The 27,223-nt window shown below is 49.0% G+C and overlaps 4 protein-coding genes and 1 pseudogene across 6 annotated transcripts; 3 read left to right on the forward strand and 2 right to left on the reverse strand.

Moving 5' to 3' along the window:
- Positions 1 to 719: 719 nt before the first annotated feature.
- LOC107278322 (uncharacterized) lies at positions 720 to 3,116 on the reverse strand (annotated as a pseudogene).
- Positions 3,117 to 4,563: 1,447 nt separating this feature from the next.
- Positions 4,564 to 6,023, forward strand: LOC107277290 (transmembrane emp24 domain-containing protein p24delta4). The gene is made up of 4 exons (XM_015794100.3): positions 4,564 to 4,847; positions 5,091 to 5,300; positions 5,395 to 5,471; positions 5,549 to 6,023. Exons 1-4 carry the CDS (start codon positions 4,656 to 4,658, stop codon positions 5,691 to 5,693), a joined length of 624 nt encoding a protein of 207 aa, XP_015649586.1. The 5' UTR covers positions 4,564 to 4,655; the 3' UTR covers positions 5,694 to 6,023.
- A 76-nt stretch (positions 6,024 to 6,099) lies between these two features.
- Positions 6,100 to 7,993, reverse strand: LOC4345801 (F-box protein At1g10780). 2 transcript variants are annotated; one of them, XM_015793385.3, is made up of 3 exons: positions 7,164 to 7,993; positions 6,775 to 7,055; positions 6,100 to 6,665 (listed from the first exon to the last, which is right to left on the reverse strand). In XM_015793385.3, the coding sequence occupies exons 1-3, from the start codon at positions 7,927 to 7,929 to the stop codon at positions 6,429 to 6,431; spliced, it is 1,284 nt and encodes a 427-aa protein (XP_015648871.2). In that variant the 5' UTR covers positions 7,930 to 7,993; the 3' UTR covers positions 6,100 to 6,428. The 2 variants fall into 2 exon arrangements, with proteins under 2 accessions (XP_015648871.2, XP_015648870.2); XM_015793384.3 differs by having other exon boundaries at positions 7,158 to 7,993.
- Positions 7,994 to 14,083: 6,090 nt separating this feature from the next.
- LOC4345803 (uncharacterized) lies at positions 14,084 to 16,131 on the forward strand. The gene is made up of 3 exons (XM_015793051.3): positions 14,084 to 15,235; positions 15,332 to 15,560; positions 15,659 to 16,131. Exons 1-3 carry the CDS (start codon positions 14,373 to 14,375, stop codon positions 15,821 to 15,823), a joined length of 1,257 nt encoding a protein of 418 aa, XP_015648537.1. The 5' UTR covers positions 14,084 to 14,372; the 3' UTR covers positions 15,824 to 16,131.
- A 6,153-nt stretch (positions 16,132 to 22,284) lies between these two features.
- On the forward strand, positions 22,285 to 23,301 carry LOC9272620 (uncharacterized). Of its 2 annotated transcripts, XR_010742905.1 has the most exons (3): positions 22,285 to 22,749; positions 22,961 to 23,086; positions 23,163 to 23,301. XR_010742905.1 is itself a non-coding variant. In XM_066312927.1 (2 exons), the coding sequence occupies exons 1-2, from the start codon at positions 22,415 to 22,417 to the stop codon at positions 22,998 to 23,000; spliced, it is 375 nt and encodes a 124-aa protein (XP_066169024.1). In that variant the 5' UTR covers positions 22,285 to 22,414; the 3' UTR covers positions 23,001 to 23,138. The 2 variants fall into 2 exon arrangements, 1 of the variants encoding a protein (XP_066169024.1); XM_066312927.1 differs by lacking the exon at positions 23,163 to 23,301 and having other exon boundaries at positions 22,961 to 23,138.
- The last annotated feature ends 3,922 nt before the right edge of the window (positions 23,302 to 27,223 follow it).

The raw sequence follows: 27,223 nt of genomic DNA on the forward strand, positions 1-27,223 counted from the left end.
AAACGAACAAAATGTACTCAAACAAACAAAACGAGTAATTGTTGCAGTGTATTGGGACATGTATAGTGTAGGTAATGTGTTGTAAAATTAGAGCTAAAAACTAGTTGTAATGTTAACCTTACTCTACCACTTCCAAGAATTGTTCTTTATGATAAAGAGTGTCAATATCATTAATTTTAATATTTTGACTTTTGCAGAGTATTGTTGTTTTAGAAAACGAAGAATTTTTTGTATGATGTTGAAGTTGTGAATACAGAATTACAGACAACTTCGTCACACAGAAGTGCCTCCTGTTACCAGGGATTTCTCTTGCTACAGATGCATGTCTAGATTTTTAAATATCCCCCCACACAGCCACACCCAACCACCCGTACACTAGAATTTTGGTGGGGGTGTGCAACTTCCACTACCCTAGTCACTACCCAAAAGTATGCACAGCATAGGAGAATAATCTAATTGGTATTGGAATGACAAGGGGATCATCACTAGCTCAATGATGCTAAAGCGTTTTTGTCTTCTCAGTTTCTACTTCAGTGCCCTCAAAGTTGACTATAATTTTTATCTGGATATATGGCACCTAGAGGTTCATCATATTTTCATTAGGTGAAAGTGGAATTAGAATATACAGTTTTGGCTACCACCATAATATGGAAGGAATACAGTTGATTCGATAGTACCAGACAACCAGTTCACCTTGAAGTTTGATGATGCTTTTGTAATCAATCTTTACTGTGGCAAGTCCAATAAATTAACCCCACTGTAAGAATGACCAAAATTCATAAATCAGAATAGTCGACAGAAATCCACAATGCATAGATGTAAACAAGTTGAGTAAGCTTGAAGAAATACCTTATCAATACAAGGACACATTGCAGAACACCAGCTACACCAGTCCACACAGACGGGCCCTTGTCAGTCAAAGCATCTTGCACCAACAAACCAACTGCACCAGCTATGCCACAAAGAGCCAAAGCTTCACTCTGCAAAATAAAGAAATATGGTACAAGTAAGAAAAAAATCCATGCAGTATCAAAAGAGTTATTCCATTACAAGCTAATTCGGCAAAAGAGTGTTCCGGTACTAATCTTTCCTCTATTTATTAGTTATTACCCTCTTGAGATAGTCAAAGATGACAGAGAAGGCAAAATTGGTTATATAGCATCGAAAGTTCACGTTTTTGGTTTTATAGCATCGAAAGTTACCGGTTCACTTTAATAGCACCCAAAGTTCACCATGTTTCTATTTTTAACACTTCCGTCAATTCTCGATCGTTTTCCGTCCGTCTCGATCGTTATTGATCCAGCCACACACACGATATGACATTTCTACCCCTCACAAGTACAAGTATAATGCATGTCAATAAGGGGTAGAAATGTCATATCGTGTGTGTGGCTGGATCAATAACGATCAAGACGGACGAAAAAATTGACGGAAGTGCTAAAAATGGGAACATGGTGAACTTTGGGTGCTATTAAAGTGAACCGGTAACTTTCGGTGCTGTAAAACTAAAAACGTGAACTTTTGATGCTATATAACCAATTTTGCCGACAGAAAAATAAATAAATCTCCAGTGTTTTTTACCATGAAGCAAAGTTGAAAGATGTGCCGATGAAGAACAATTAGCTTAGACCAAAATAACTATGTAATAACCTTATCAAACGTCAATCACAGTATGCTTCTTTATGCCAATTAGAATGGCATCACAATTTTTCTTTCTCAGGTTCGCATAGGTCTGATAACTGTCATTTAAAATATTTCAGCAGTTTCCCCCATTTAAGCTATTACTATCTTCATCAGCATACATGGCTTGGTGAGGCCATAACTGTAACACTAGAAAGCTATCCAGTTGATAGTCCAAATTCCACAGCAGCATAAACGACCAGAAAAACTCATTTTACACCAATCTATACTAGAGTCAGGACACCAGTTTAGTAGTTTACTAGTTTAGGTCTGCATTTTACTTCTTGAACCAAAGTTTTACTTCCTAAACATAATAATAAGCGTAGCTACAAGACAAGAAACTAAAAAGGCCAACGTACTACCAAAGAAGCCCTAAAAAAGGCTGAATTCAAAAGCGTAGGCCATTTTGGCACTACCAAATTATTGGCACTACCAAATTATTGGCACTTTGAATAGTACTTTGCTAGTATTTGGTTTGCTACTAAAATATGCCAACAATACACATTAGTGGCAAAAAAAATGGCACTACCAAATCTTGCCTAGGTTTTGGCATTGCCAATATTTTGGTATGGTAGCACACCAAACAAGCCCCGTATGTAATATTGACATATGGGCTATGATTTTGTGACAAACAGCAGCAAAAAAAGAGTTACGCGAACTCCCCTCGGTCATTAAAAAACATACCTCTAGTCAAACCTTCAAAGGTGAGTATTGATATCTTTTGATTTTGCTTGGGTTAATGGAAACCATGTGTACAAATGTTGATTGTCTTGATAAGTAATTTTTTAAAATATTGTAATTTTAGTAGGTGCTACAGACACATTACAATAGAAATCAATGAAAGTTGTATTTTGGATACAGTATCGATGTCCAAAACAAGTAGTCATCACTGGAGGGAGTATTGGCTTTACCATGTACCAGAGTCAAATAAAAATGTGGAAAAGTTACTTTCTAGCACCTTACACTCTTGATAAAGATAATTATGTCAGCTAGCAACAAAGAACAGATCGATGGCATTACAGAGTCTGCAACCTTTATCGTTTGGACAGATATCCACAGGTTGGGGGTAGCAACTAAATTCGTAAGCCCTAGTTAAGCACTCCGATCCAAGAAAGAACCTAACCTCCACTCGGAGTCGTCGCCGTAAGACAAGTAGTAATTGTATCCAATCTCATTCTAGTTCACGCAGTTGAACATGAGTGCCGCCAGCGAGGCGAAGATCCTTGGATTCCGCGACACAGCCTCCAACATTAGTTCGAACGGGTTCAGCACCAAAAAAAAACTGAGAGGGGATTCTCACCGGGGAGGTAGTGGAGGAAGGAGACCTGGACGGCGCTGCAGACGACGGCGTCGACCCAGAACCACCAACCCACGCCAAAGACGGCGCCGGCGACCCCCGGGCCGAGGATTCCCCGCAGCAGCGCCAGGTTATCCATGGCCGGCGGGCGCGCCCGCGCGCACCCCAACTGCTCAGCCAAATGATTGAACTAAAACAATGCGGGTTTGAGCTCGCTTCACTTCTATCATTTCTGTTTTTATTTTCTCGTTTCGTGTCGGGTGGTATCCTGGTGAGAGCGGTTGGAGAGAACAGTGGCATAGAGAGAACAGTGTTAGGGCTTTCACAGTGCGGGCACGTGTCATTCTGCCTCAGGGAGCCATGTCAAAGATTCCATGCCACGTTTGCGTCCTTCGTTAGGGCTGTAGCAGTGCAAGCAACTCATTTGAGTTACCTCATATGCCACATAGGACAAATGCACATCGAATCCATTTCTCTCACAGTGCAAAATGCTTTGACAGGAACCCCAACCCAACATTACTTTCACCGAGACCTGTGTTGTTGCTTCCTTTTTTTGAACTGCTCTGCACCTGCATGCGTTTGTTTCAGCTTTTTGGAGTGAATTCCTCGGATCCTTGCTGAGAAAAGAAGACCTTAGTGAAGGGACGAGGGCCCACACCTTTTTTCCTCCATGCTATCACGCAGCTTATGTGGACGCATGAAGCAACGCTCCAGGCTGGAGCACTGTGAAAGGCCTTACCTTGCCAAGAACGTGGAGCCAAGTTTGGTCACCCGTTCCTCATGTCAGTTCGTCAGTCGGGCCCACAGTTCGTGCCCCGCGCCGCATGGGAAAATAGAGGGAGGACGAGCAGCTCGTCTCGGTGGCCGGTGAGGAAGCCCGCATCACCTAACTGCACCACCGCGTCGAGGAGCTCGCCGCCGTCCACCTCTCAGTGCCGCTCGGTCTCAATCCACCGCCAGCGCTCGATTCTCACCGCCGGAGACCGATTCGCGCCACCCGAGCTCAATCCGCCACCGGCGTTCGATCTGCGTCGTCAGAGATCAGTTCGCGCCGCCGGAGAACGATTCGCGACGCCGGAGATTGATTCACGCCGTCCGAGCTCGTTTGGCAACGAGGAGGGAGGAGAGGCATGGCGACCCGAGGAGGAGGAGGGGGGGAGGCGCTGCTTGGGCTGCGCCGCTCGGGACAATAGCTGAGGACAAAAGAAAAAAATGTTAAAATAATGTATTGATGATGCCTTTAATTACACGGTTGCAAAGTCTTCATCAAGAAAAAAATATTCTTCTGACTGCTCTAATTGATAACCCATTTGGAACATGTAAACTTTTTATATATTCCTAAGGATATTAGATAATCTTCTATGGTGTTTATGCATATTAGATAATCGTCTATGGTGTTTATGCAAATTGGATTTAGTGATTAATAAAATGCATGTGAAATTGGGCTTAAACTAGGAGCACCATAAGCCTATGGCTCTGTTATAGTGCCATGTTTTTCTTATGGCGATAAAACTGGAAGGTTGCATGCATAGAACATTTACCATTTTCCATTTTCCTAATTCCGGCCTCCAGCCTTTCTTGGCAACTTCATATCAAGCAGAAAAATGGCCCTTCTAAAGATAGAGTGATCATTTGGTGCCTTTCCCAGCAACCTCAGCTCGTGTAGGCGGTGGCGATTATGGCACAACGGAGCGTGGTGTTAGCGTTGGCGCTATGGTGCCTGGTGGCCGACGGCGAGGCGGTGTGGATGGAGCTATCTACAACAGCGACCAAGTGCTTCTCGGAGAGAATCCAATCAAACGTCGTCGTTATCGGTGACTACGACATCCTCTTCGATGGGTACCCAACGCGCCCCATACTCTCCATCCAGGTTATGCTCGTATTGAGATGGATGATCTCATGATCATGTTTGAACATCTCATTATCATGATCATGTTTGCTATTCTAATATATTGACGCGCAATCCTTTTGCGCATTCGCGAAAAAATGATCATGTTTGCTATTGTGTATTGTTCAATTCAATGCTCCTTCATTTTGGTAATCTGAATACTGAATCTTCTTGGATTATTGCTCTTCTTTTTTTTTTAAGGTTATTCTTGGATTGCTCCTGCAGGTGACATCGCCTTATGGAAAAGTCTTACACCACAGGGAGAAGGTTATGCAGGGCCAGTTTTCATTTAACACAGCAGAACCTGGAGTTTATCTGGCATGCTTCTCGGTGGATACCTTGGATAAGGAGCTGGTAGTAAACCTCAATCTTGATTGGAAAACTGGGATTGCAACAAAAGATTGGGATGCTCTTGCCAAGATAGATAAACTCGAGGCAAGCACCTAAACTTGGAAATTTAAACATCTTTCTTGCCCAATTTCGAATTCTTTGGTTTGATATATCTTGCTAATTTTTTTTTCATGAACAGGGAGTTGCACTGGAATTAACCAAGCTAGAAACAGCTGTTCAAGCAGTCCATGGAAACTTGATGTACCTCAGATCCAAGTAAGTACACTTGTTTCATTCTATAAATTATTGGTGATGAACTGATGATCTATCTAATCACTTGGTTATGAATGCAGAGAATCAGACATGAGAGATGTAAGTGATTGGACAAATTTTAAGATCACATGGTTGAGCTTAATGTCCCTTTCGGTCTGCGTTATCGCCTCAATTGCGCAATTGTGGCACCTCAAACGGTTCTTTCGGAAGAAGAAACTCATCTAGATGAGATGAAAATTCTGCTAGTCTGTACCAAGAACTGTATATGTTCAGAATAGACAGCATTTTGGCCCAATCCTTAACTATACGTTCTGAAAAAGAGCACCAAAGGATGAGCCATGTGTTAATTTTGCTCTCAGGTTCCTACCATTTGTATGATTTTTTTACCAAATAGATTAGGCTCTGCTTTATACTCTTTTTATGTGTACAATGTACTCTCCAATGAGGATCTACTTTGCTGGTTAAGATTCCATTCGTTTGCTAGATTGAGGTTTACAAACTTCCTATGAATTGTACAGAAATTATTATTCGAGATATAAGCTGCCATTTTTGAAACTGAGTCTATGACCGTTCCAGTTATTGCAAATTATCATAGTACTCAGTCACATCACTCTTAAAACATCCATTCTACTACTGCCATAACTGTCAAAGATTATACTCCACAAATCAAGTTTACAAACATCACAGTAATACAAATGAAGAAAACCGAGAACAGTGCAATTTTCAAGCAGAAAATTTTAGACTGATTCAAACTTCAAAGTACAATATAAGCATGATGAACTAACATTCACTCACTCCACTCCAGACCAGATGAACAACAATAAACAACATAGCACAACTTGAAAAAATTTAAATGAAGAACATAACTCAATAAAATTATTGTTGGTCCAGCTGCAACTCACGGTAGTCAAACCAAGCCCCAAATTCGACTTCAGTTCAGGATTGCTGCTGTTCCTTCTTTCATTCGATCCGCACTCTCCCGTTATTCATATACATGAACTTGCAAATCTCTTCGAAGAAGCCATCTGCGGACCCATGGCAGTTCTTCATCTGAGAAATCCTGACGACCATCCTCCGCATCCTGGGACTGTACTTGACTAGGGACTCAAGAGTGTTCAGCTTCAGCTCAGCGTTCAGAGGTGAACGCACAGTGATCAGAACCTCCTCCAAGCAAGGGATCGAGAACCTTGAATCCAACTGCATTGACAATGTAAAATTAGACAAATCTAACTGCATTGGTAGCAAAACCAGCGACCATATACCAATCTGAAATTGAAAGAAAGTGGTATGATGTGATGTGACGCACATTTTTCAGGCTGTTCTTCTGGCACATGGCAGCAAACATGGCGCCATGGATCTCAAACTTGATGAGCTTCGGGTGGCTGTTGAAGAAATCAACAAGATCCACCTCCGGGAATGGCTCGAGAGTATCATGATCACCGCAGAACTCAATCTTCATCACAAGATACTTCACCTCTCTTGCGCACTGCAGCACCGAGCTGATTGCTCCCCAGCTCCACTGAACACCGCGCAGCGAGAGCTTCTCCAACTCTGGGAGCTTCCCAATCTCTATATTGTACACGCTCCCTAGAATTTCCCCGGAATTTATCGCATTAGACCATGTAAAATGAACTAAAAATCTAATGTTAATTCAGGGGTGATAGAAAGGATCAGTTCTTGTGCTAGTACCAGTACCAGTGTTCTTGGCAATTGTAAGGTGCTTGAGTCTGATGCCTCCCTGCAGCGAGATCCAGCAGAAGCCCTGGATTTCAAGGGACTCGACGAGTGGCGCGGCGAGAGCGAGCGAGCAGTTGCCGGAGCCGACGAAGTCGAGGCGGCAGCGCTCGACCAGGGGGAGCGTCATGGCCACCGCGCCGGAGCACTCGCACCCGATGAGGGCGAGGTCGGTGAGGTTGGGGCACGCGCCGACGGCGCCGTTCACCGCGACGTCCCGCACTGCGGCGCCGACGATCTCCAGCACGCGGAGCCGCTCCAGCTGGCCCCACGCCGGGGCGCGCGTCATCGTGAGCCCCCACAGCCTCAGCTCCTCGAGGTTCGCGACGGCCCCGATGCAGTCCAGGTGTCCGGATCCCGCGCCGGAGGACACGGCGGAGTCCATCCTCAGCTCGAGCACCCGCAGCGAGGCGCTCCGCGCGGCGAGCCAGCGCGGCAGGCGCGCGGCGGAGAAGGGGCAGTAGATGACGAGCTCCTCCAGCCGCGCCGCGGCCTCCACCATCCGCCCGATGGCGTCGTCGGCCGCGGCCGCGCCGCCCGCCGCGTCGAAGGCGCCCCGCGGGAAGTAGAGCGCCGGGAGGAACGGCACGCAGCCGCGCATGCCGCGCGAGACGCCGGCGCACGCCGCGACGTCGCGGGCGCTGCTGAGCTGCGACAGGATGTGCTGCACCACGCCGTCGGGGAGCGCGTCCATGCCGCCGCCACCGCCGCCGCCGCCGCGCTCCATGCGCCGGACTCGGCGTCGGAACGCGGAATGGGGGAAACAGGTGGGGCGCGTGCGTGTGTCACTTGATCCGTGAAGTGGTTCCCCCCTTCTTATTTCGAGTTGCGCTCGGGGAGAAGCGCGGGATGCGTGAGCGCGCGCGCGCGCGCGCGCGGCTTTCGCTTTTTCCTTTTGTTTTCGCCGCGCCGCGTCGAGGACGAATTTGGGAGGATTTTTCCCGCGGAGAAGAGTGGCCGGATCGGTTTTTGATGGGCCTACGCAGACACTTGGGCCTAAAAAGGGGTTGATCTGTGCTGGGCTAGGCCTGCTCGAACCAGGGCCATTGAGAATTTGGCCCATATACAGTGACAAGCCTGCAGGGGAATAAGTACACTTTGTGACCCTCAAAAGTGATCGAAACCTAATCCGTGACCCTAAACCACAAGACCGGATATCTCCCCCTAACTCTTAAAACCGGTGCAATTTGACTCCTTCGGCGGTTTTGGAGGGCGGTTCGCTGACGTGGCGCTTACGTGACACCCCAGTCATCAAATAAATTAAAAAAATAAAGTGGGGCCCCCTGTTACCGACTCCCCTCCTATACTCTATCTTCCTTTGTTGGCAGCGGCGGTCGGCAGCATGGAGGCGTAGCAGAACCGGGGGCGGCGGCTCGGCCGCGGAGGCTCGCGGTAATGGGAGGACTAAGGGAACAATGGCGGCGGCTCACGGCAGTGGGAGGTAGAGGTACGATCGTACGGAGCGAGTATGGACCGGATCGGCGGCGGCAGTGGCAGTACGACGACAATAACACTGCCAGGGTGGAGAGGAGACTCGAGGAGAGGCCGACGCCGGAGGGGGAGGAGAGTGAGCTCGTGCTGCTCGTCTAGGTCACCGCATTCGTGTCCGGCGGCTTCGTCGTTAGGTTCCAATTCAGCCACGTGGTGGCGGACAACCTCGACGCGACACAGTTCATGGCCACCGTTGGTGAGCTCGCCCGTGGCGGACGGCGTCGCCGTCGAGCCCGTGTAGGGCCGTGATGCAATCGACACAGAAAAATAGGAAAGATAGCGATACGCCGGCGACCTTCACCTCCTTCTCCGATTGATCAACAAGGCAACCAACCAAATCGATTGCTGCCAGTAACCAAGCTGAAAGAAATCAAAATGGCTTTGTGTATTAGCTTCTCATTATCCTAATCGACGAGGGGATCGATCGCCACCGCAAGCGCATGGTCGCGCCGCCCCACCGCCGTCGCTGCGGCGGTACTGCTCGATCTCCGACGTCATGTGCCGCTCGCTGCCCGTTGACGCGGCGTCCCCTGTCGCACGCGTCACCGGCGGTGGCGGCCAAGAGGTCTATGAGAACATGGCCTTGACTGCATCTCCAGCGCGGCCACATAGTTGGCCCAAGCAGCATCGGCGCGGGGAGCTTCCGGCATCCGGGAACGAGGTGGCCCAGCACGCGGAGCCGCTCCTTCACCATCGATGGCTCACCGGCGGAGGAGACGGCCGCGGATGCTATGGGCGCCGAGCTCGCAGGCGGCATCACGATGGTATGCTTGGAGGCATTGTAGGCCCGGGCGTGCGGGCCGAGGCCGCCGCCGCTTCAGCCCTCGCCCGCACGTCGTCGTCGCAGCGCCCGCCCGACGCCGCCTCGCCCGCCGATCCAATCCAGAGAGATAAGGGAGAGAGAGAGAGAGAGAGGAGAGGAATGAAGGGAAGATGATGACATATGGACCCACATCTCAGTGGGTCCCTTTTTGTTGTGTATGACAAATGGGTCCCGCTCATATTTTTTTTATTTTTTACACGTAAGCGCCACGTTAGCTTCATGTGGAACGAAGATTGAGTCAATGCTGCCACGTATACGCCACGTCAGTGAAACCACCCTCCAAAACCGCCGAGAGAGTCAAATTGCACTGGTTTTAAGAGTTGGGGGGTCAATATCCGGTATTGTAGTTCAGGGGTATGATTGATATTCGACCACTAATTAAGGGAGTAAAAGTGAACTTATTCCGCCAGCAGGATACCGCGTACTGTTTCATTCGCTTTACTGTTGCAGTAGGTTTGCAGGCTTTTCAGGTGACATCAATTTTGATTATAATTTTCTTAAAATGGTCCTCAATGTACTATAGAACCAAATTGAATATGATTATTGTTACCGCAATATTGTAGTACTACTAATATTTCTCCTATACCATACTCTCAGCTCTATTGTTTTGCTTATTAATATGCTTATTATCCAAATCGTATATTAGTAATATAAAAATTATTTGAGTAAAACTTTTATATACATCTCCTTAGCGACACAAAAGCAAATGCTATGAAATAAATTACGATGAGGAAACCAAAAATTCAAATTCAAATTAATTTAAAATTTTAATTTTTGACTTATAAGTATAAGTATAAGCGAAACAAAAACACTTCATTCGTCGTAAAATAAACCAACTAATAGCATGATATATTATCTAGTACCATAAATATAGATTGATTTTTTATTTTCAGTCCGATCGTTTGGCTTATTGGGGAAAATCAAATGGCATATTTGTAAACGAAAAATAATTTATGAATAAAACTTTTATATACATGTTCTTAGATATCTAAAAGCAAAGGCTAAAAATAAACTTCAATAAAAAAAACCGTGAAAATCAACCTTGAATTTAAAATTAAAACATTAAATTTTAGCTAATAAGTATAAACATAAACGAGGCTGTTTAAAACGGATGGAGTACACAGTACATATTTTTCCAGGGAGCGATGATTGTCGTCGTGACCTGCTTCGGTGCGCATCCCGGTGGTGTTTGTTGGGACAGATCGATCGAATTTTTTTTAAAAGCAATATGATTTTAATGGAAAATCGCAAAACTATATGTCAGTTAGGCGAAATCGCAAGTTTAGCACCCTGTCGAACAACCGCGGTTCGACAGGGATACCTATCGAACAACCACAGTTCGACAGCTACATGTCGAACTGCGTCAGTTCGACAGGGTAGGTGGTCCAAAAACAAATAAAAAATTACATGAACAGTATCACTACAATGCTAGACAGGGACATATCGAACAGCCAAAGTTCGATAGGGTTGCGTGAACAGCGCGCTACAGTGAATAGTGTGCAATAGGGTATTGTGAACAGTGTGCAACAGTGATTTTTCTCTTTTTTTAATTTTTTTAATCACCTGTCGGCAGTTCGACAGGTACCCTATCGAACTGTGGTTGTTCGATAGGTACCTTATCGAACCACGGTTGTTCGATAGGGTGCTAAACTTGTGATTTCGTCTAACTGACCTATAGTTTTGCGATTTTCTATTAAAATCATATTACTTTTAAAAAAAATTCCAGATCGATCCGGCAATCACCCATCATCGCAGGAGTGGGTCTGAAAACCGATCTGCTTGCAGATTCCCTTGGGTTTGTCAGTCATGTCTGCCAGAGGAGGAGAAGAGAACATCTGAACATGGCACATGGTAAAGGATTCTCTCTTGACTTGCAACGATATGCATATACTTTCACTTCACTCACCCATTTTTCCCTAACTTATTTGTCGTTACTGGATGTGGCTTAGCCTAAACGAGTGGATCGCAAGAGATTCGAGCCTACGCTGTGGGCCGTTCATAGAGTGCCCGTACTTGATCGGTCAATCTTTGCATCCGTCTTTTATGTGGGAAAGTAATTCGATAGATCTGCGATGAAAATGATGGGGGTGTCATTGTATTCACATGTGTCCAATTTCACCTCCAGCGAACAAGATGGGGTTGGAAGGCTGCTTGTGCGGTTCTGCCAATTTCCATTGTTCTTGTTTCAACATGATTCGAATTTCATACAACGACCAGAGTACATGAGCTCGTGATTCATCCGAAACAGATTACAGCACAGTGACACACACACAAGAAAATCAGCCAACCATTTGAAAATCCGTTAAATGTCAGTCACTTGCTCAGTGTGTGTTTAGTTCACATTAAAATTAGAAGTTTGGTTGAAATTGGAACGATGTGACGGAAAAATTGGAAATATGTGTGTAGGAAAGTTTTGATGTGATGGAAAAGTTGGAAGTTTGAAAAAAAAGTTTGCAACTAAACACGGTGTCAGTTCATTTGCCCGTCCGCTGATGCACGCCGCGGCTTAATCCACTTTTTATTTTTACCGCGGCTCCTTGTGATTTTTTTTGAGAGCTCGGCTCCTTATGATTGTATTGCGGTTCTCCACCTCACCATCTTACGCTGGCGAGACTTGTCAAACTCCTCTTCTCGGCTGCCCTCTTATGCCTTCAACAATGCGTCGACATGGCATTCTCCCTCACCCTTCTACCGTAGGATTTTCGACTCCATAATCGCTCGTCTCGTGACCAAACGTAATCTACGGAGCCAAAGCTACCCACAGGTTCTTCAATGGGTTCGAGGGTGCACGGTGTGAGGATAAGATAGATGTGCCCGCGTTGTGGAGCGAGTAGTCTCGGCACGGTGCTGCTTCGCGTGCGATCGCCCCCAGTTTCTAAGGCGACATGCACCTTGAAGGATGTTCCTACGACTTACCTAGGCCTAGCTGGCAATTTGGGCCTCTCATATTCGGTAGCTGTATTGCTCTTACCCATACCTCTTCCTCTCCTTTGATCTGCCATTGTATTACTGATTTTTTTTTAACTCAGTAAGATATCCCTGCCATGACTTCGGTAGCTCCCGCGAGTTAGGGGCTTGTTTGGCTGGTGAACTGAGTTGTGTGTCTGGAAAAAACGTGTATGTGTGGAGGGAATGTTTGTGTTGAGTTCTTGACTAGGCATGTTGAAATTTTGTTGTTTGGTTGATGATCCAAGCCTGGGTAAATATATTAAATATAAAAAGTACACTTGCGTTAATTAGGGTGATAGTAGTCACATCAATAAATAATCAATGAAGTAGAAGCAGGCATGCACCATGCCAGAGTTAAGCGTTCATTTTCGGTATCCTAGGTTTGGTAAATCTTAAGGAGACAACCAAATACATAAGTGTGTTGCTTAGGCTCTTGCTATAGGTCAGGCAAATCTTCATCAGGGTAGCAGCCAAACACATCCTAGAACTTCTACCACCACTTCCCTCGTTACCAACATCAGGCCACCGCCCTCCTCTTCTTATGCAGCTAAGGCTATACCACCGTCACCTCACCACGTGTAACCATCGTCAAGCTATCCCTTTAAGCCTAGCCCCCTTCATCCCCCTCCCCCAACCCCTTACCACCTCATTCCTTACCTCGAATCATAGTCCAGTGGTGTTGCCACCATTTCTTTACATCTTAAGGAATACATCATCCCTGAGGAGGATGTATAAATCACAAATATAGGTATTTGATGTTTTTCAATCACTCGATGTAAACAGGATATTGCTTTTCAACCACTTGATGAGTATAAAAAAATAAATTGTCATATTATCGTGTCTAATGCATGCCCTCCGATTTCAAGAGAGTACACCGTTGACTGGAACTCGTACGGATACAGCGGGTAGTTGCTTTTACATGGGTTGCAGGATCAATGAAACCAAAATTAACAACCATATCTTCTCGAGTACACTACCTAAAAGCTTTTTGTCATTGTCCTTGGCTCTCACGATCTCACAATACACCATTAGATGGGCTATCATCTCTGTTCGTGCACCTTGTTTATCCGCCTACCGTCCTACACTTTTTATACTAGTATGGATTAGAATCTTTATGGATTTGATATGGAAATTACAAAATCCAGACTTGACCAGGTCAAAAACATAAGCCGCTTAGTTTTGTGGCGAAGTTTTTAAAAAACCAAACTGAGTTTGAAAATTTTGTCGGAAATTTATCAGTGTATCAACTGTCTTTCTATAAAATCCGTAAATACTGCTCACAAGCGATTATTGATCCGGAATTGTGATCCCTGCTGATTACTCGCTTGATAAAACGGCATTTTTGGGTCATGCACATCCCAACATCCCATCACCAAAAAGAAAAAAAAAAGCCGCCGTGCACGTCCAAACCCCGACGCAACCCCAACACCGTCCAGCGACGCGACTCGTCCCGCGGCAGGTCCCGACCGATCCACCCACGGCACGTGCCCGACGCCGCCTTGGATGGACTACACCCCCGCCCTAGGCCACGCGCCTTCCCAGATCCGGATCCCCCACACCTGGGTCCCACCTCCCCCCACCCAACCCCTACCCACCTCCACGACCCGGACTGGGCCCCACCAGCCAGTCTAACCGGCCCGTCGCCTTCCTTACCGGGTCCGGGGCGCACCCGCCAAGGATCCGACACCTCGCGGCGCCAGTTCGCTCGCCGGAGAAGGGAAGCTGGTCACCGCCGCCCCCCGGTGGTTATAAGAGTCGCCTCCCTATCCCCTTCTCTCCTCTTCTTCTTCTTCCTCCTCCTCCCGCCGCCTGCTTCGATCTGAGGATTGAGGAGGAAAGGTAGACTTTGCCAAGAATCAAGATTGTGAGGTGAAGAGAGAGGTGGGGAAACTGACGAGGCGGAGGGAATGGACGGGCACGGCGGCGGCGGCGGCGGCAAGTTGACGCGGACGCCGTCGTCGCTGCTCCGGTCGCCGACCGTGCGGGCGGCGTCGTTCCAGGCGGTGGCGGGGGACGACCCGGAGCCCGACGACAAGAAGGCGCAGGGGAGGAGGAAGAAGCTGGCCCTGCTCCGCCCGGCGGCCCACGGCCTCCGGCCCGGCCCGGCCCAGTCCGTGCTGCTCCTCGTCGTCGCGCTCCCCCTCCTCGCCCTCGCCGTCGTCGTCCTCCGCCACGACGGCGCCCACCACCTCGTCCTCCTCGCCGCCGCCGCCGCCGCCGCGCTCGCCGCGGCGGCGGCCGTCGCGCGCCTGCGCGGCCGCCTCCGCGTCCGCCGCGCCGCCACGGGGCTCCCGGTCTCCGTCCGGTGGTTCATCGGCGAGGGCGGCGGCGGCGACGACGACGACGACGACGAGCAGCACCAGCATAGGAAGGGGAAGGGGAAGGTCGACGGCCTCGCGGTGCGTGAGGGCGTGGAGTTCTACAGCAACGGCGACTGCTACGAGGGGGAGTTCCACAGGGCGCGGTGCAGCGGCAGCGGCGTCTACAACTTCTTCGGCAAGGGCAAGTACGAGGGCGACTGGGTCGACGGCAAGTACGACGGCCATGGCGTCGAGAGCTGGGCGCGCGGCAGCCGCTACCGTGGCCAGTACAGGCAAGGCCTCCGCCACGGCCACGGCGTCTACCGCTTCTACAGCGGCGACTGCTACGCCGGCGAGTGGGCCGCCGGCCAGAGCCATGGCATCGGCGCCCAGACCTGCTCCGACGGCAGCTCCTACGCCGGCGAGTTCAAGGGCGGCGTCAAGCACGGCCTCGGCTGCTACCATTTCAGGTGAAAATCCCCATCTCAACACTTGCCATTGCATCATTCTTGCAACACCCAAACTGTTTGATTCCTAAATCCTAATTCAACCAAATTCCATTGCAGGAATGGTGATCGATACTCGGGGGAGTACTTCGCGGACAGGATCCACGGCTTTGGCGTGTACAGCTTCGCCAATGGCCATTGCTACGAGGGCTCCTGGCACGAAGGCAAGAAGCAGGGGTTAGGGATGTACACGTTTCGCAACGGCGACAGGCGGTCCGGCGAATGGGACGCCGGTGCTCTCAAGAACCCATTGCCGCTCTCCGATCAGGCCGTGCAGCGTGCCGTGCTGGTACAGCACCCCCGATCTTACTAACTTGCACACGTTGACAAACGCATCATCAATTTTGCTTCATGAATCCTAACTCTAAGTACATTGTGTTTTTTCAGGCGGCGCAAAGGGCGGCGGATAACGCCTTCCACCTCCCGAGGGTGGAAGAGCAGGTGAACCGGGCGGTCATGGCCGCCAATAGAGCGGCCACGGCTGCCCGGGTTGCGGCAATCAAGGCAGTTCAGAACAGAATCGACGGCAAATTCTGCCACACAGAAGTGTGAGATGTACAATAGCGTAGCGAAAGAGAGATGCAATGGCTGATCGATCGCCGAGGTTCGCGACCGGGGCGGCACAAGCCGCTTGCACCGTGTCGGAGAGGTCAGTAATTCATTTGAGTATGAACGGCAGCCACCAAAGGGCTGAGCTGCCGCTTGTTTCCACTGAATGATGGTCACGCACTCACGCTGTAAAGCTGTAGATAGCTCCGTTTATATCCATGTTGGGGGGTTGATCTTTCAGCTCGATGTGTATCAATGGAAGCTTTGAGCTGATCTTTCAATGGAGGTGAGTAATGTGCATTGTACATGTATGTATGTGTGCGCCATCTTCCTCGTATCCGTGCTTCAAATCGAAATCTTGCCCGGTTTCGCGCGCCATGTGCTGTGATTCTTCCTGCTCAAACTCCTAGTACTTGGAAGGATGCACATGGGTGACTGTAAATTCTTCAGGCCCTGCAGCTCGTAGCAACTTGAAATCGCTGTGCTGTTGGACCCGTTGCTGCCATATCTCACTGCCTCTTATCTGCTGAAGGCCATTTTGTGCGACCCTTTTCGTCATTTTCAGCATCTCAGTACAGTCTATCTATGGCCGTGTTTAGTTTCCCTCCTATTTCTAACTTTTTATCACATTATATCACATAAAAAAAACTTTTCTACACACATAGACTTTTAAATTTTTTTCTAAACTTCTAACTTTAGAAACTACTCCGTAAGTCCTACTGGTGTCGTAAGTCCTACTGGTGTTCCAAGTTCTTGCACTAGAAGGACATGAATAAATATGGACTCTGCAAAAGCTAAAAATGCTGTGCTGTACGGTGGGTCCAGGACACCGCTATAAATTGTTTTTTTTGTGTGTCTCAGGGACACAAGTTCAGAGGTGACCAATAGTAGTACGACAGTGCCGAACCAATCATCCTCCGTTACGTGATAAGCCGTCCTTTTCGGCCGTATCATGATAGTGATAGGTCATAAGTCCCCATAATTTCATATAGGCCCTGTATAGATGGGACTAAAATTTTTAAGTTCCTATCACATCGGATGTTTGAAAATTAATTATAAATATTAAACGTAGACTATTAATAAAACCCATCCATAATCTTGGACTAATTTGCGAGACGAATCTAATGAGCCTAATTAATCCATGATTAGCCTATGTGATGCTACAGTAAACATTCTCTAATTATAGATTAATTAGGCTTAAAAAATTTGTCTCGTGAATTAGCTTTTATTTATGTAATTAGTTTTGTAAGTAGTCTATATTTAATACTCTAAATTAGTGTCTAAAGACAGCGACTAAAGTTAAGTCCCTGGATCTAAACACCACCTTACTCATTCATTCATTCGTTTGGGTGCTTGTTCTTGTCGAGGTTCCTTTTGTGTTATGCAAACATGACATACAAGATCGGGTAACAAAACACGGGGAATGCTTTTGCTTTCACCTGTGAAAATGCCCAGCGTCAGGATTCAAGATCTCACCTGGAAATTCAGCAGTTTTAACTGTTGCCTGGAGTTGATCTAGGTAGGGTATTATCCCTGATCAAGGTAGTATTCCTGATGATTGGTTGTTTTAATGCAGTTCTCTAAAAATTCCATTATCTAAGAAAAAAAATGTGTTGCAGTTGGTTTTGATAAGTTAACGTCTTGTTTATGCTGATCTGTGAAGCTGTTGCTTGTGGGTCAGGCAGACTGCAGACAAACCGTCTGGATGAATCGAATTCCAGCAATATCTTGTATATTTCAATTGATAATAATATTATGATTTGATCTGATGCCAATGCCAGCATTGATCATGCCATATACTACTAGTATATTCTTGTGTTCTCACAAATTTAAATACCAAGGCCCAGTTTAAAAAATATGATTCATTTGGTGCAAGAATCTGAAAAGATTCCCAGATTCCAAACAGATTCCTCTCCTTTTATTTCAGCAGGGGAATGAACACTTCTGCCATTGTAAGCTTGGTAACATGTCAAGCTTCTCTTCTGAAGGTCTGCCTCTTGCCCAAAGATGGCCGCACTGAGAGGTTGCTGAAGAACTACTCCAGGTGGCCCAATTTAATCACCTTTCTCCCCAATTGCAACAAACCCTAGGAACAATAGATGGTACTCCTACTACATACTACAATGATTGCTCCCACATAAGCCAATTTATCATTTAGTGCCTGATGGGGGCGACTTTGCTATACTACTAATTTTATTCAGAAAGTGTCGTACTTTGACGTCCTAGATAGTATCATCCTAACATGATGTTCTAATCTGCGAAATAAACCCAAATTTGACGTCCCATCAAGGTGACATGTCAAAGGAGAAAAATGGCAAAACCTGTGGAGTGCGACGTGTCAAAGGAGATAAGCACTGGGAGCAAAGCAAAGGCGATAATCCAAGTCATCACCGGGAGCAAATCCATGTGTGGCTTTTCGTTGATGCGTCGCTTCTCTGAACTCTCCATTTCGTTTTGTTCTCTTGAACGAGACGCTGTCGACTATTAAGGGTACTGTGCTAATTGTGGACATATGCTCCTTTTATCGGCTTGATAGTCCCTGTCTCTCTCCCTTAATTTTCCTTCTCTCTGTCTATGCTGTTGAACAAGATTGCTGCTGCACATGTTGAACACTCCTTTTAAATGCAGAGCCGCCTTAAATCATAATGATAGGATAAGTGGATAACCACAACTCCCTCCCTCTAAATACTCGTTGGTTTTGACTCGGAAAAATGTGATTTTGACCGTTAATCCATTGTCCAGTAGAGCTAAGAATATCTCTAAATGTGGAATAGTAGCTAGGATAAGTACCTTTGATTACAAAGTTTACTATACCACTTGGCTAATAATGCTAGTAATATATTTGTAAACAGACAGAATAATTGTTATAACTAGCAATTAATGAATCTAATAATGAACGGGTCAAGTGAAACATCTGCGTGTCGACGGATTGTTGGGAAATAGTAAATCAGATGCTACCATCTTTTTCTGAAATCTTTTCCTGCAGGCTGAACAGTTCTGTGTTAGCTGATTACTGGTAGTCCGATACTGTACCTGGCATTGTTTGTAGTTAGCTCTTGTTGCAATCACTGCAAAAGTGCAAACCCAACAAACTTTGCAGAAACACACTCTCCCTTGCCTCCAGAAAGAAGCCTTGAACCTCGCCTTTTGTTCTCAAGTGTCACCTCATGGTTTTAGGTGCAACATGTTCCCACAGTCGCAAAATCTCTTCGGCTTTCTGACCATGTGCGAGAGAGTGCATCTTATGTCTAGCACGCTCTTTAAATTAGGCCAGTTTCAGATGTTGACGATAGAATTTCCGATAACTGCTGATTTAAGATGTCATGGGCGCATCCTGGAAACCCTAAAATGTTGTTGAGTACTACCAGTACTTTATCTGGTGCAAAAGTACAATTCTGTCTTTGTAAAAAAAGTTAGTACTGTAGTACAATTCTGCGACGTAATGATATTTGGAGGGAAAACAAGGACAGGAAGCTTCTTATGAAAAATAAATAATAGTAGCTACATCGGATTTGGCTCAGGTGCAGTCACTATGTCACAATAGTGACTGCAACTTAAGCAGTAGCAGTAGCATCCCTGGATACAAGCTGAACGGCCTAGATCATGCGGGGTACTGTTCACGGTACTGTAGCACGAAATACTGTTCACGTTACTGTAGCTATGAATCTAAACCGTTGATCACAAAAATGGACGCCCAAAGTTCCCTGCAGTGTTAAGTTGCAGTCACTAGTCACTATTGTGACTGCAACCGATCCGAATCCAGCTACATCATACTGTATATTTATAGTCCATTACTATCAGCACACAGTACTAAATATATCAGATGGTTAGCATCTTGCTGACAAAAACGAATTAACATTTCTACTATGTATTTGATAGCTTCTGTCATGCATGACTTAATATATGCTTATGTTACCTCACCTAGTTCATACCCATAAAATGATGTTCTAAGAAAAATGTTATTAAGTCCGCCGTTTAACAACACAATGATGTTGTGTTCCAAAAGAACCAAGTTAGTAATTAAGAGGGGTTTAATTCGAAACGGAAAAATACAAATTAAGGGTGCTAGACAGACAAGTGAAGAATTCAGTGGGCACAGTGCAGTTTACTCTTCGAATTAGCATTAAACTTTCGGCCCAATTATTTGGAGCTGCCAGTTTAAACTTTAGGCTCAATTAATCAGGAGCGCCAGGAAAAGAAAGAACTGCATGCAGCAATCCATGCGTGAGCAGCAATCAACTTTTGCACGTGTGGGCTTTACAGACGAGAGACGACAGGCCTCTTGCTCGGGCTCGCATCTCTATTAGGGCAAGAGCAATGCGCCACTATATCTGTTCAGCCTGGGTACCAAATAGACTAAATAACTTCAAAAGCCACAAGCTATACAATACAATGTGGCCTTAAACCGGGTCCATTCCTATTTGGCTACACACATTTGGCTATCCAGCCCACAGCGGACGTGACCAAAGCCCACAGAGCTGAGCTCTCCAGCGAACGCGAAATTACGTGCGTGACCTCAAAATCGGCATCTTCTCTACCCTTGGACGCGGTCTCGCTCGCGACCGAACGCGTCTCTCGCTCCCGTTCTCGACAGCGCCGCAGCCTCCCACTCCGAGCCACCGCCGTAGCCTCCCGCTCCGAGCTGGCGCCTCCTCCTCAGCCGCCGCCACCCGCCCGCGCGCCTCCCCTCCCCCTCCTCCTCCTCCTCCTCCTCCTCTCCCGCTGGTCGCGCTGCCAGCGGGGCCCTCTCCCTCTCCGCCCTGGCCGGCGGAGCTTGAGCTTTGCATTTCCATTGCTTTGGCCAGAGGTAGAAGAAGAAGAAGATGACGAGGAGGAGGAGGAGGAGGTGGTGGTGGTGGAGGAGGAAACAGAGGAGGCAATCCCCTGTTTCTTGCTCCTCCCCTGTGTTCTCGCCGCGGCGATGGGGTGCGCGGTGTCCAAGGGCGCCGCGGTGCCGTCGCTGGCGTACGAGGTGACCACGACCACGTCGTTGTCGTTGGTGTTGGCGGCGTCGGCGTACAGCGTGTTGAGGAGCGCGTCGATGGGTGCGGCGGTGGTGCGGCTCGACGCGTACGAGGATGATGGCGGCGACGATGGTAAGAAGAAGGCGGTGGCGGCGGCGCGTGGCGGTGGAGAGTGCTTGTCCGTCGTCGTCGCCGGCGGTGTGCGGCTCAGGAACATCCACCGGTACGTCGAGACGGAGCAGGTCGCCGTCGGGCGGCGCTCAGCGCCGCCACCACCGAGGCTGTCCACGGCTGGGTCCCCCTCAACAGTGGCGGAGCCAGGATTTTAAAGTTGGGTATTCCCATCTAAGCGTTGAGTCGCTGGCCAACCCTGCCCCTCGCGGCCACCGTCCACCAAACCGGCCTGACCGCCTGAGCTTGGCGGAGTGGCGGGCATTGGTCACCGCCTGCCGCGGCAATAGCCTCCCATCCGCGGTAGCACGGTCCAGCTCCCGTCGCCGGTTGCCGCCTCGTAGTTCCACCGCCTAGGGTTTGGAAATGGGAAGCGGCGCGAGGGAGCCGAGCCAGGGAGCGATGGGTCACGGAGGGAGAGCGAGAGGGGGTCGTCTGGAAGAGTGGTGGCTAAGTGGGTCAATTGATGTCTGATGGGTCATGACGGAGTGGGTTGGGTTGATAGGAGGCGTCGCAAGAGGCCGGTTGGGTTGTGTTTGGATCGAAGAATTGAGAATTTAGTTGCACTAATATGTGTACATGTGTATATACTAGAAGTATACTTGTTTTGTGATAAAAAAAAGTTAGGTATTCCCGGGAATCGTGGTAGCTCTGCACATGCCCCTCAAGGCCGCCAACTACGAGAAGGTCGACAAGGCAAGCAAGAACAAACACATCTCCTTCTCCACGAGGTTCTTGGCTTGTGGGCGTGTCGTTTGCATTTCGTGTGCTAGCTCCTATTGATTTCTTGCGTCATCAATGGAGGTGTTTGTTGTTTTTGGTTTCTTGGGCAGTCGACGCCTCGACGTCGCTCGGCGGTGGCAAGGCGAAGACTGAAGCGAGGGCGCGGGCGAGGGTGAAACCGGGATGCGGAGGCCGGGGCGCGCTCCTAGGAACGAGCACGAAGACACTCGCCCCACAGCGCACCCGCCTCGCTTCCTCCCAGCCACGCGCGGCTTCGTTTTCGCCCAAGAACACATTGCTTGAGTTGACCTCTAGGACTTTCTTCTGGTGGGCCTGGTTGCAAACGTGGCAATGATTTCTCAGCGGAATAAGTTCACTTCATGACCCTATAATGTGATCGAAATCTAATCCATAACCCTAAACTACAAAACCGGATATCTCGACCCTCAAACTCTTAAAACCGGTGTAATTTGACTATCTCGGCGGTTTTGGAGAGTGGTTTTGCTGACGTGGCGTCTACGTGGCGTTGACGTGGCACATCCGTGGCGGTAGAAATAAAAAATATGCGTGGGACCCATTAGTTATTCACACAAAAAGGAATGTGTGCCCACTGACATGTGGGGCCCTCTTCCTTCTTCCTCCTCCCTCTCTCCCTTCTCTCTTTCTCTCCCCTTCTTCCCATTCGGCCTGCGGCGGGCGGTGAGAACGAGCGGCGGCGACCTCCGCGCGTCCGCGTATGCCGCTCCTCCCCCCGCGCGGACGGCTGACGACTACCTCCCCAGCATGCGGACGCCCGGCAACCTCCTCCTCCCCGCGCGCGGCGCTGCCGTCCGGTTGGCGAGCTCCTCAGCTGAGATGGGACCCCAACGCCGCCTGGCCGCACATCTGCTGCAACCGCACCAACCGCGTCAACAACACCGACCTCCCCGCCACCATGACCCGATCAGTGTTCAGTAAGAATGCAGAAGCATCATCCAAAGGGAAGAAGTTCGATACACCTACCAGAGTCAGTCGCCAAAAAGAGGCTGCTACAGATGCCAACTTGGATGATCATGGTGCCGAAAGCAAGAGGTAAGGTGATTCTTCCTTCTTTCAGCAGATAGCACCACAAAATTCTTAGGCCTGTTTTTTTCTCTTAACAAGATAAAATCTGTTCAGGAACTTCTGAATCAACTCACCCGCATCCAATTCGTTTTATTTATTTTAGTCTTGGCCTTATAAGGGAAATTTTGATAATCAATTTGCTGCCCTTTTGGTGTAACTTCCTTTCTTTTGTTTTTAGTTTGTACTCCAGAGAAGATTCCAGAAAAAAGTTCGCCTGAAGTCTGAAGAGACTGAGACGTCTATAAACGCTAAATTTCGTGCTATACAGCCAAGTTCCTCAATCATTTCATATGTGGAAGACAATGTACTTTTTATTACCTCCTCACTCTTATTTCTCCATCTGGATGCATTTCTGGTGACATAATGCAGTCTTTTTGCAGCTCCTAGGTCGTCGGCATCTGGTGGCGGCGGCGTTCGGCAGCGGCGACGGTGGCAGCCGCGACAGTAGAGCTGCGGCGGTGGCAGCCGCGACAGCAGCGCGGCGGCGGCGGCAGCGGAGCTCGAGGGAGTAGAGCGGCGGAGCGGTAGTGCGACAGTAGGGTGGCGGCAGAAGTGGGCCGTTCTCCATCGCGCCATCGCCGTCTCCGCGCCGGAATCGTGCTCCGTGACCGCTCCTCGTCGCCGCACCACGTGGAGAAGGCAGGAGTGGGAGAGAGATGGGGTCGCTACCGCCGGCAACGATGCCGCGGGGAGGGGTGGAGAAGGCTGTGGATGGGGTTGGAGGAGGCGCCGGCCACCGACGCTCCGGCCCCCGTCCGCCGCCGTCGCCGAAGATCTGGCCCCTGCTCCTGCCCTCGCTCGTCTGCCCTCCCGCCGCTGCTGGCCCCCCGTCCCACGCTGCCGAACGCCGCCGCCGCCGCTCGCTCTCGCTGTCCCCGCGCGCCACCAGCCGAAGGGGAATAAGGGGAGAGAAAGAGAGAAGGGAGAAAGGAAGGAGGAAGGACTGACACGTGGGCCCCACATGTAAGTGGGCCCACATTTCTTTTTTTGAATGACTAATGGGTCCCACGCATATTTTTTATTTCTACCGCCACGTAGGTGCCACGTCAAACGCCACGTGGAACGAAGACTCGGTCAATATTGCCACGTAGGTGCCACGTGGCACCACGTTAGCAAAAACGCCTCTCAAAACCGCCCAAGGAGTTAAATTGCACCGATTTTAGGAGTTTGGGGCTCGAGATATCCGGTTTTGTAATTTAAGGTCGTGGATTAGATTTCGATCACATTTGAGGGTCATAAAGTGAACTTATTCCTTTCTCAGCTCCTATCGACGTGTGTGCCCCAGGCTGAACGCCACGATGTTGCATTGTAAAGGCCCTTAGGGCACTCACAGTGCAAGCCATGGGGCCCATGCCCCTAACCTAAAATGTTGGTCCAAAGACATTCATCCTGTAGTGCAAGCACCGATAGTTGTGTGGCTTAATTGGATAGAGGCACTGATGAAAGATACCAAGCCCACAGTGCAGGTGACCTAGCCCAACAAATCCACAACTTAATTCCCCAACTACCCCTATGTTCGCGTCGTCTCCTTTTCCTCTCCCACCGCACCGCTTCGCCTCCCGCATCTCGCTTGCATCGCCACTCAAGAGGCCACTCTGGCTCCGGATCCCCTCCTCCCTCCACCGGCGGCCGGCGCCGGCTCTCCTCCCTCCGGCTCCGGCTCCCCTCCTGCCTCCACTGGCGGCCGGTGCCAGCTCTCCTCCCTCCGCCTCCGGCTCCCCTCCTGCCTCCACCGGCGGCCGGCGCCGGCTCTCCTCCCTCGCGGCACCTCCTTCCCCTCCCTCTCTGTCGCTCACCTCCGGCGGCGGAGGCGGATGTGGTGGCCGCGGCAGACTCGAGAGTGGTTCATGGTGGCCATGGTGGCGTCGCTGCTGATCGTGGTCCAAAGTTTTTTCGTTTTTTCGTCTTTTGCTGTGATTCATGGAATTTCCTGCGTGGGTTTATATGAACTTGGGTAAATGAATTTAATTTTTGTCGGGCTTCATTGAATTTTTTTGGTAGAAATCGTATGATTTCCGCCATACCTATTGTAGTTAATTTGTTGTAGTTAATTTATTTTGATTTTCCTGATTATTTGGGAGTTTGGGCGTTCATGTGCGAGCGCGGGAGGAAGATATTGTTCGTGCGAATCCGAGGAATTTTCGAGGGCGATTTTGGGGAAAAACCCTTTCACGGGTAGCGTGAGGGCACGAGCGGGCGGGGCGACGCGCTCCACAGCGCAGAGAAGCCGCCGTTTCCTCGCCTCGCGTGGGCTCGCGGCAGATAGGAACCGCGCTTCCCTCCTTGGGTGCGAGCGCCTCTGCTAGGGCCCGGACCCTAGCGCCACACAAGCACGAATCCAACGTGTCGGCCTGGTGCAACGGTCCACTGTGTTGCACTGTGACCGGCTTTAGGGCATCCACAATGTAGTCTAAAACTAGTCCATAAGCAATAAAATATTTCATTCAGCTACCTCACCACATTGTAGAACTAATCCATAGCAAGAAAATAGCAAAAGTTACCCATAAGCATATGGGTTGCCCATATAGAATAAAATATGTTATTTGTCTCTATTTCCTCTCTCCTCCTAATACTAGTTGCTATCTATATACATTGTGAAGATAACAATAGTTATAGTCCATATATGTGGGTCCCATCTATATGGACTATTTTTGCTATATACATTGTTGTTGCTCTTAGGATAAGCCCATTCCCTTGATCGGTCGATCCGATGCGTATCCGTCAACTACAATAACAAAAGTTTTGACCCCAACTATTAAAACTAATTTTACTTGCTCTACAGTATTAATAATAATTTTCACTAGCACGGCTTGTTGACCTAAACCAACCAACTAAGTTAGCATATGGGGCCCATATTTTTTTTAAACTAGGGCTGGGGAGCCCTCATTTCCATTATCAGAAATGACACATTACTACAAATGTTCTCAGGAAAAGAAAAAAAAAGAGCTAGAAGTGACTCATCACATTGAGTATTACATCCTGCTAAACAGAAGACTCAGGATTTCAGAAGAAACAGGTAGCAAAGGAGCAAATCGTCATAGCAAAGCAAAAAACTGAGACTGAAACTTCAAGACAGACGTCGCCTCTTCAGAGCTCTAGCCTTCTATTCCAGTTCCTCCAGCCATGACTTGAAGTAAAGCTTTCACTTGCTACCTGTTTTATGAGTCTGGCCCCCAGCAACAGTCTTCGTCGATTTGCATCCACCTTCTGCAAAATAGCCCAGGATGATAGCGAAAAACGCAAAACTCCAATCGAACACCTTCCGGGCGAACTGTAACCGTCCGGCGCAGAAACTCCAAGCACAGCTAACTGACGAAACTGAAGAAAAACAGAGCAAGAACAGAGTATCGAGGAATTTCAGAACTTAGCGAAATCACGAGCAAATGTGGGGCAATTTTCTGGGGTTTTTCATTCAACTGAATTGTAAAAACTTAGAAGAGAAAAAAGAACTGATTGCTACTTATACTCTAGAAACAGAAAGAGGAATCCTAGGCCTAAAATCGTGCCATCCCACGACTCGGTTCCTCCCGGACTCCATGCAGATGCAAAATGCCATTCCGCTCGCTTGACGCAATCGTCGCCACCTTCCGCAGCTTCGCCGCCAACTTCATGCATGCATAACAAACTTCAAACGGATTTTATTCCTCCAGCCGTTGCAACTGCCAAGACTGGATCATATCGGGGCCACAGCTGAAATAACAGCAACACAGGATTTGTAGCGCCCGTTCCATCGTGGCGCCTAGCGGGAAAATTATCTCTTAAAAACCCTAATTGCGAAATTTGTTTCTTTGCTTGTTGCCTAGTGTCCGTGCCATCTCAGATCTCAAATCCCCGATCTATCGTCGAGTTCAATCCCGAATCCAAATCCTTCCCAAATCAATTCCTCCGCAAAAGTCTATTTTGCCTCCCCGGGGTCGATGGGCCGAATCTCTCTCGGCCCATCTCCCCCTCCCTCCCCGGCGCCCTCTCTCTCTCTTTCTCTCCCTCCCCCTCCGCTCCGCCCGTGCGCCACGCGCGCGTGCGCGAGAGCCGCGCCGAGCGCTCCCCCCCTCCGCTCTTCGCGCGCGCGTTCGCGTGGTCGTCGCCCGCGTCGCGCCTGCGCCGTCTGCGCCGCCCGGCCCCGCTGCCCTGCCGCGCCTGCAGCCGCGCAGCCGCTCGGCCCCGCAAGCCAGCGCGCGTGCCCGAGCTGTGCCGCTCAAACCGCCGCGCCTCCCGTTGCAACCGCGCGCGCGTGCCGTGGTGGCCGACCGCCTGGTCGCCGCCGTCGTCAGCACCTGCCCGCGCCTGTCGCCCGTGTCGCCGCTCCGCTCCACACCGCCCCGCAGTCATCGCCGTCGTCATCGCCTCGGCCCCGCCACTCCCGTGCTAGCCTCCAAGGGACGGAGGCAGAGCCCCTCCTCCCTCTGCCGCGTCGCCCCCGTTCCCCTCCTCCTTTTCCCAA

This window comes from Oryza sativa, chromosome 8 (assembly GCF_034140825.1).
Source record: "Oryza sativa Japonica Group chromosome 8, ASM3414082v1".
Lineage (NCBI taxonomy): Eukaryota > Viridiplantae > Streptophyta > Magnoliopsida > Poales > Poaceae > Oryza > Oryza sativa.

Excerpts from the sequence above, each read along its gene's own strand:
- LOC107277290 (XM_015794100.3), top strand. The coding sequence starts at position 4,656 with ATGGCACAACGGAGCGTGGTGTTAGCGTTGGCGCTATGGTGCCTGGTG. Across the intron at positions 4,848-5,090 it reads GCCCCATACTCTCCATCCAG|GTGACATCGCCTTATGGAAA; the intron begins GTTATGCTCGTA and ends TTGCTCCTGCAG. Across the intron at positions 5,301-5,394 it reads CCAAGATAGATAAACTCGAG|GGAGTTGCACTGGAATTAAC; the intron begins GCAAGCACCTAA and ends TTTCATGAACAG.
- LOC4345803 (XM_015793051.3), top strand. The coding sequence starts at position 14,373 with ATGGACGGGCACGGCGGCGGCGGCGGCGGCAAGTTGACGCGGACGCCG. Across the intron at positions 15,236-15,331 it reads CTCGGCTGCTACCATTTCAG|GAATGGTGATCGATACTCGG; the intron begins GTGAAAATCCCC and ends ATTCCATTGCAG. Across the intron at positions 15,561-15,658 it reads CCGTGCAGCGTGCCGTGCTG|GCGGCGCAAAGGGCGGCGGA; the intron begins GTACAGCACCCC and ends GTGTTTTTTCAG.
- LOC9272620 (XM_066312927.1), top strand. The coding sequence starts at position 22,415 with ATGCCGCTCCTCCCCCCGCGCGGACGGCTGACGACTACCTCCCCAGCA. Across the intron at positions 22,750-22,960 it reads CATGGTGCCGAAAGCAAGAG|TTTGTACTCCAGAGAAGATT; the intron begins GTAAGGTGATTC and ends TTTTGTTTTTAG.
- LOC4345801 (XM_015793384.3), bottom strand. The coding sequence starts at position 7,929 with ATGGAGCGCGGCGGCGGCGGCGGTGGCGGCGGCATGGACGCGCTCCCC. Across the intron at positions 7,056-7,157 it reads TGCCAAGAACACTGGTACTG|GGAGCGTGTACAATATAGAG; the intron begins GTACTAGCACAA and ends GGGAAATTCTAG. Across the intron at positions 6,666-6,774 it reads AGAAGAACAGCCTGAAAAAT|TTGGATTCAAGGTTCTCGAT; the intron begins GTGCGTCACATC and ends TTGTCAATGCAG.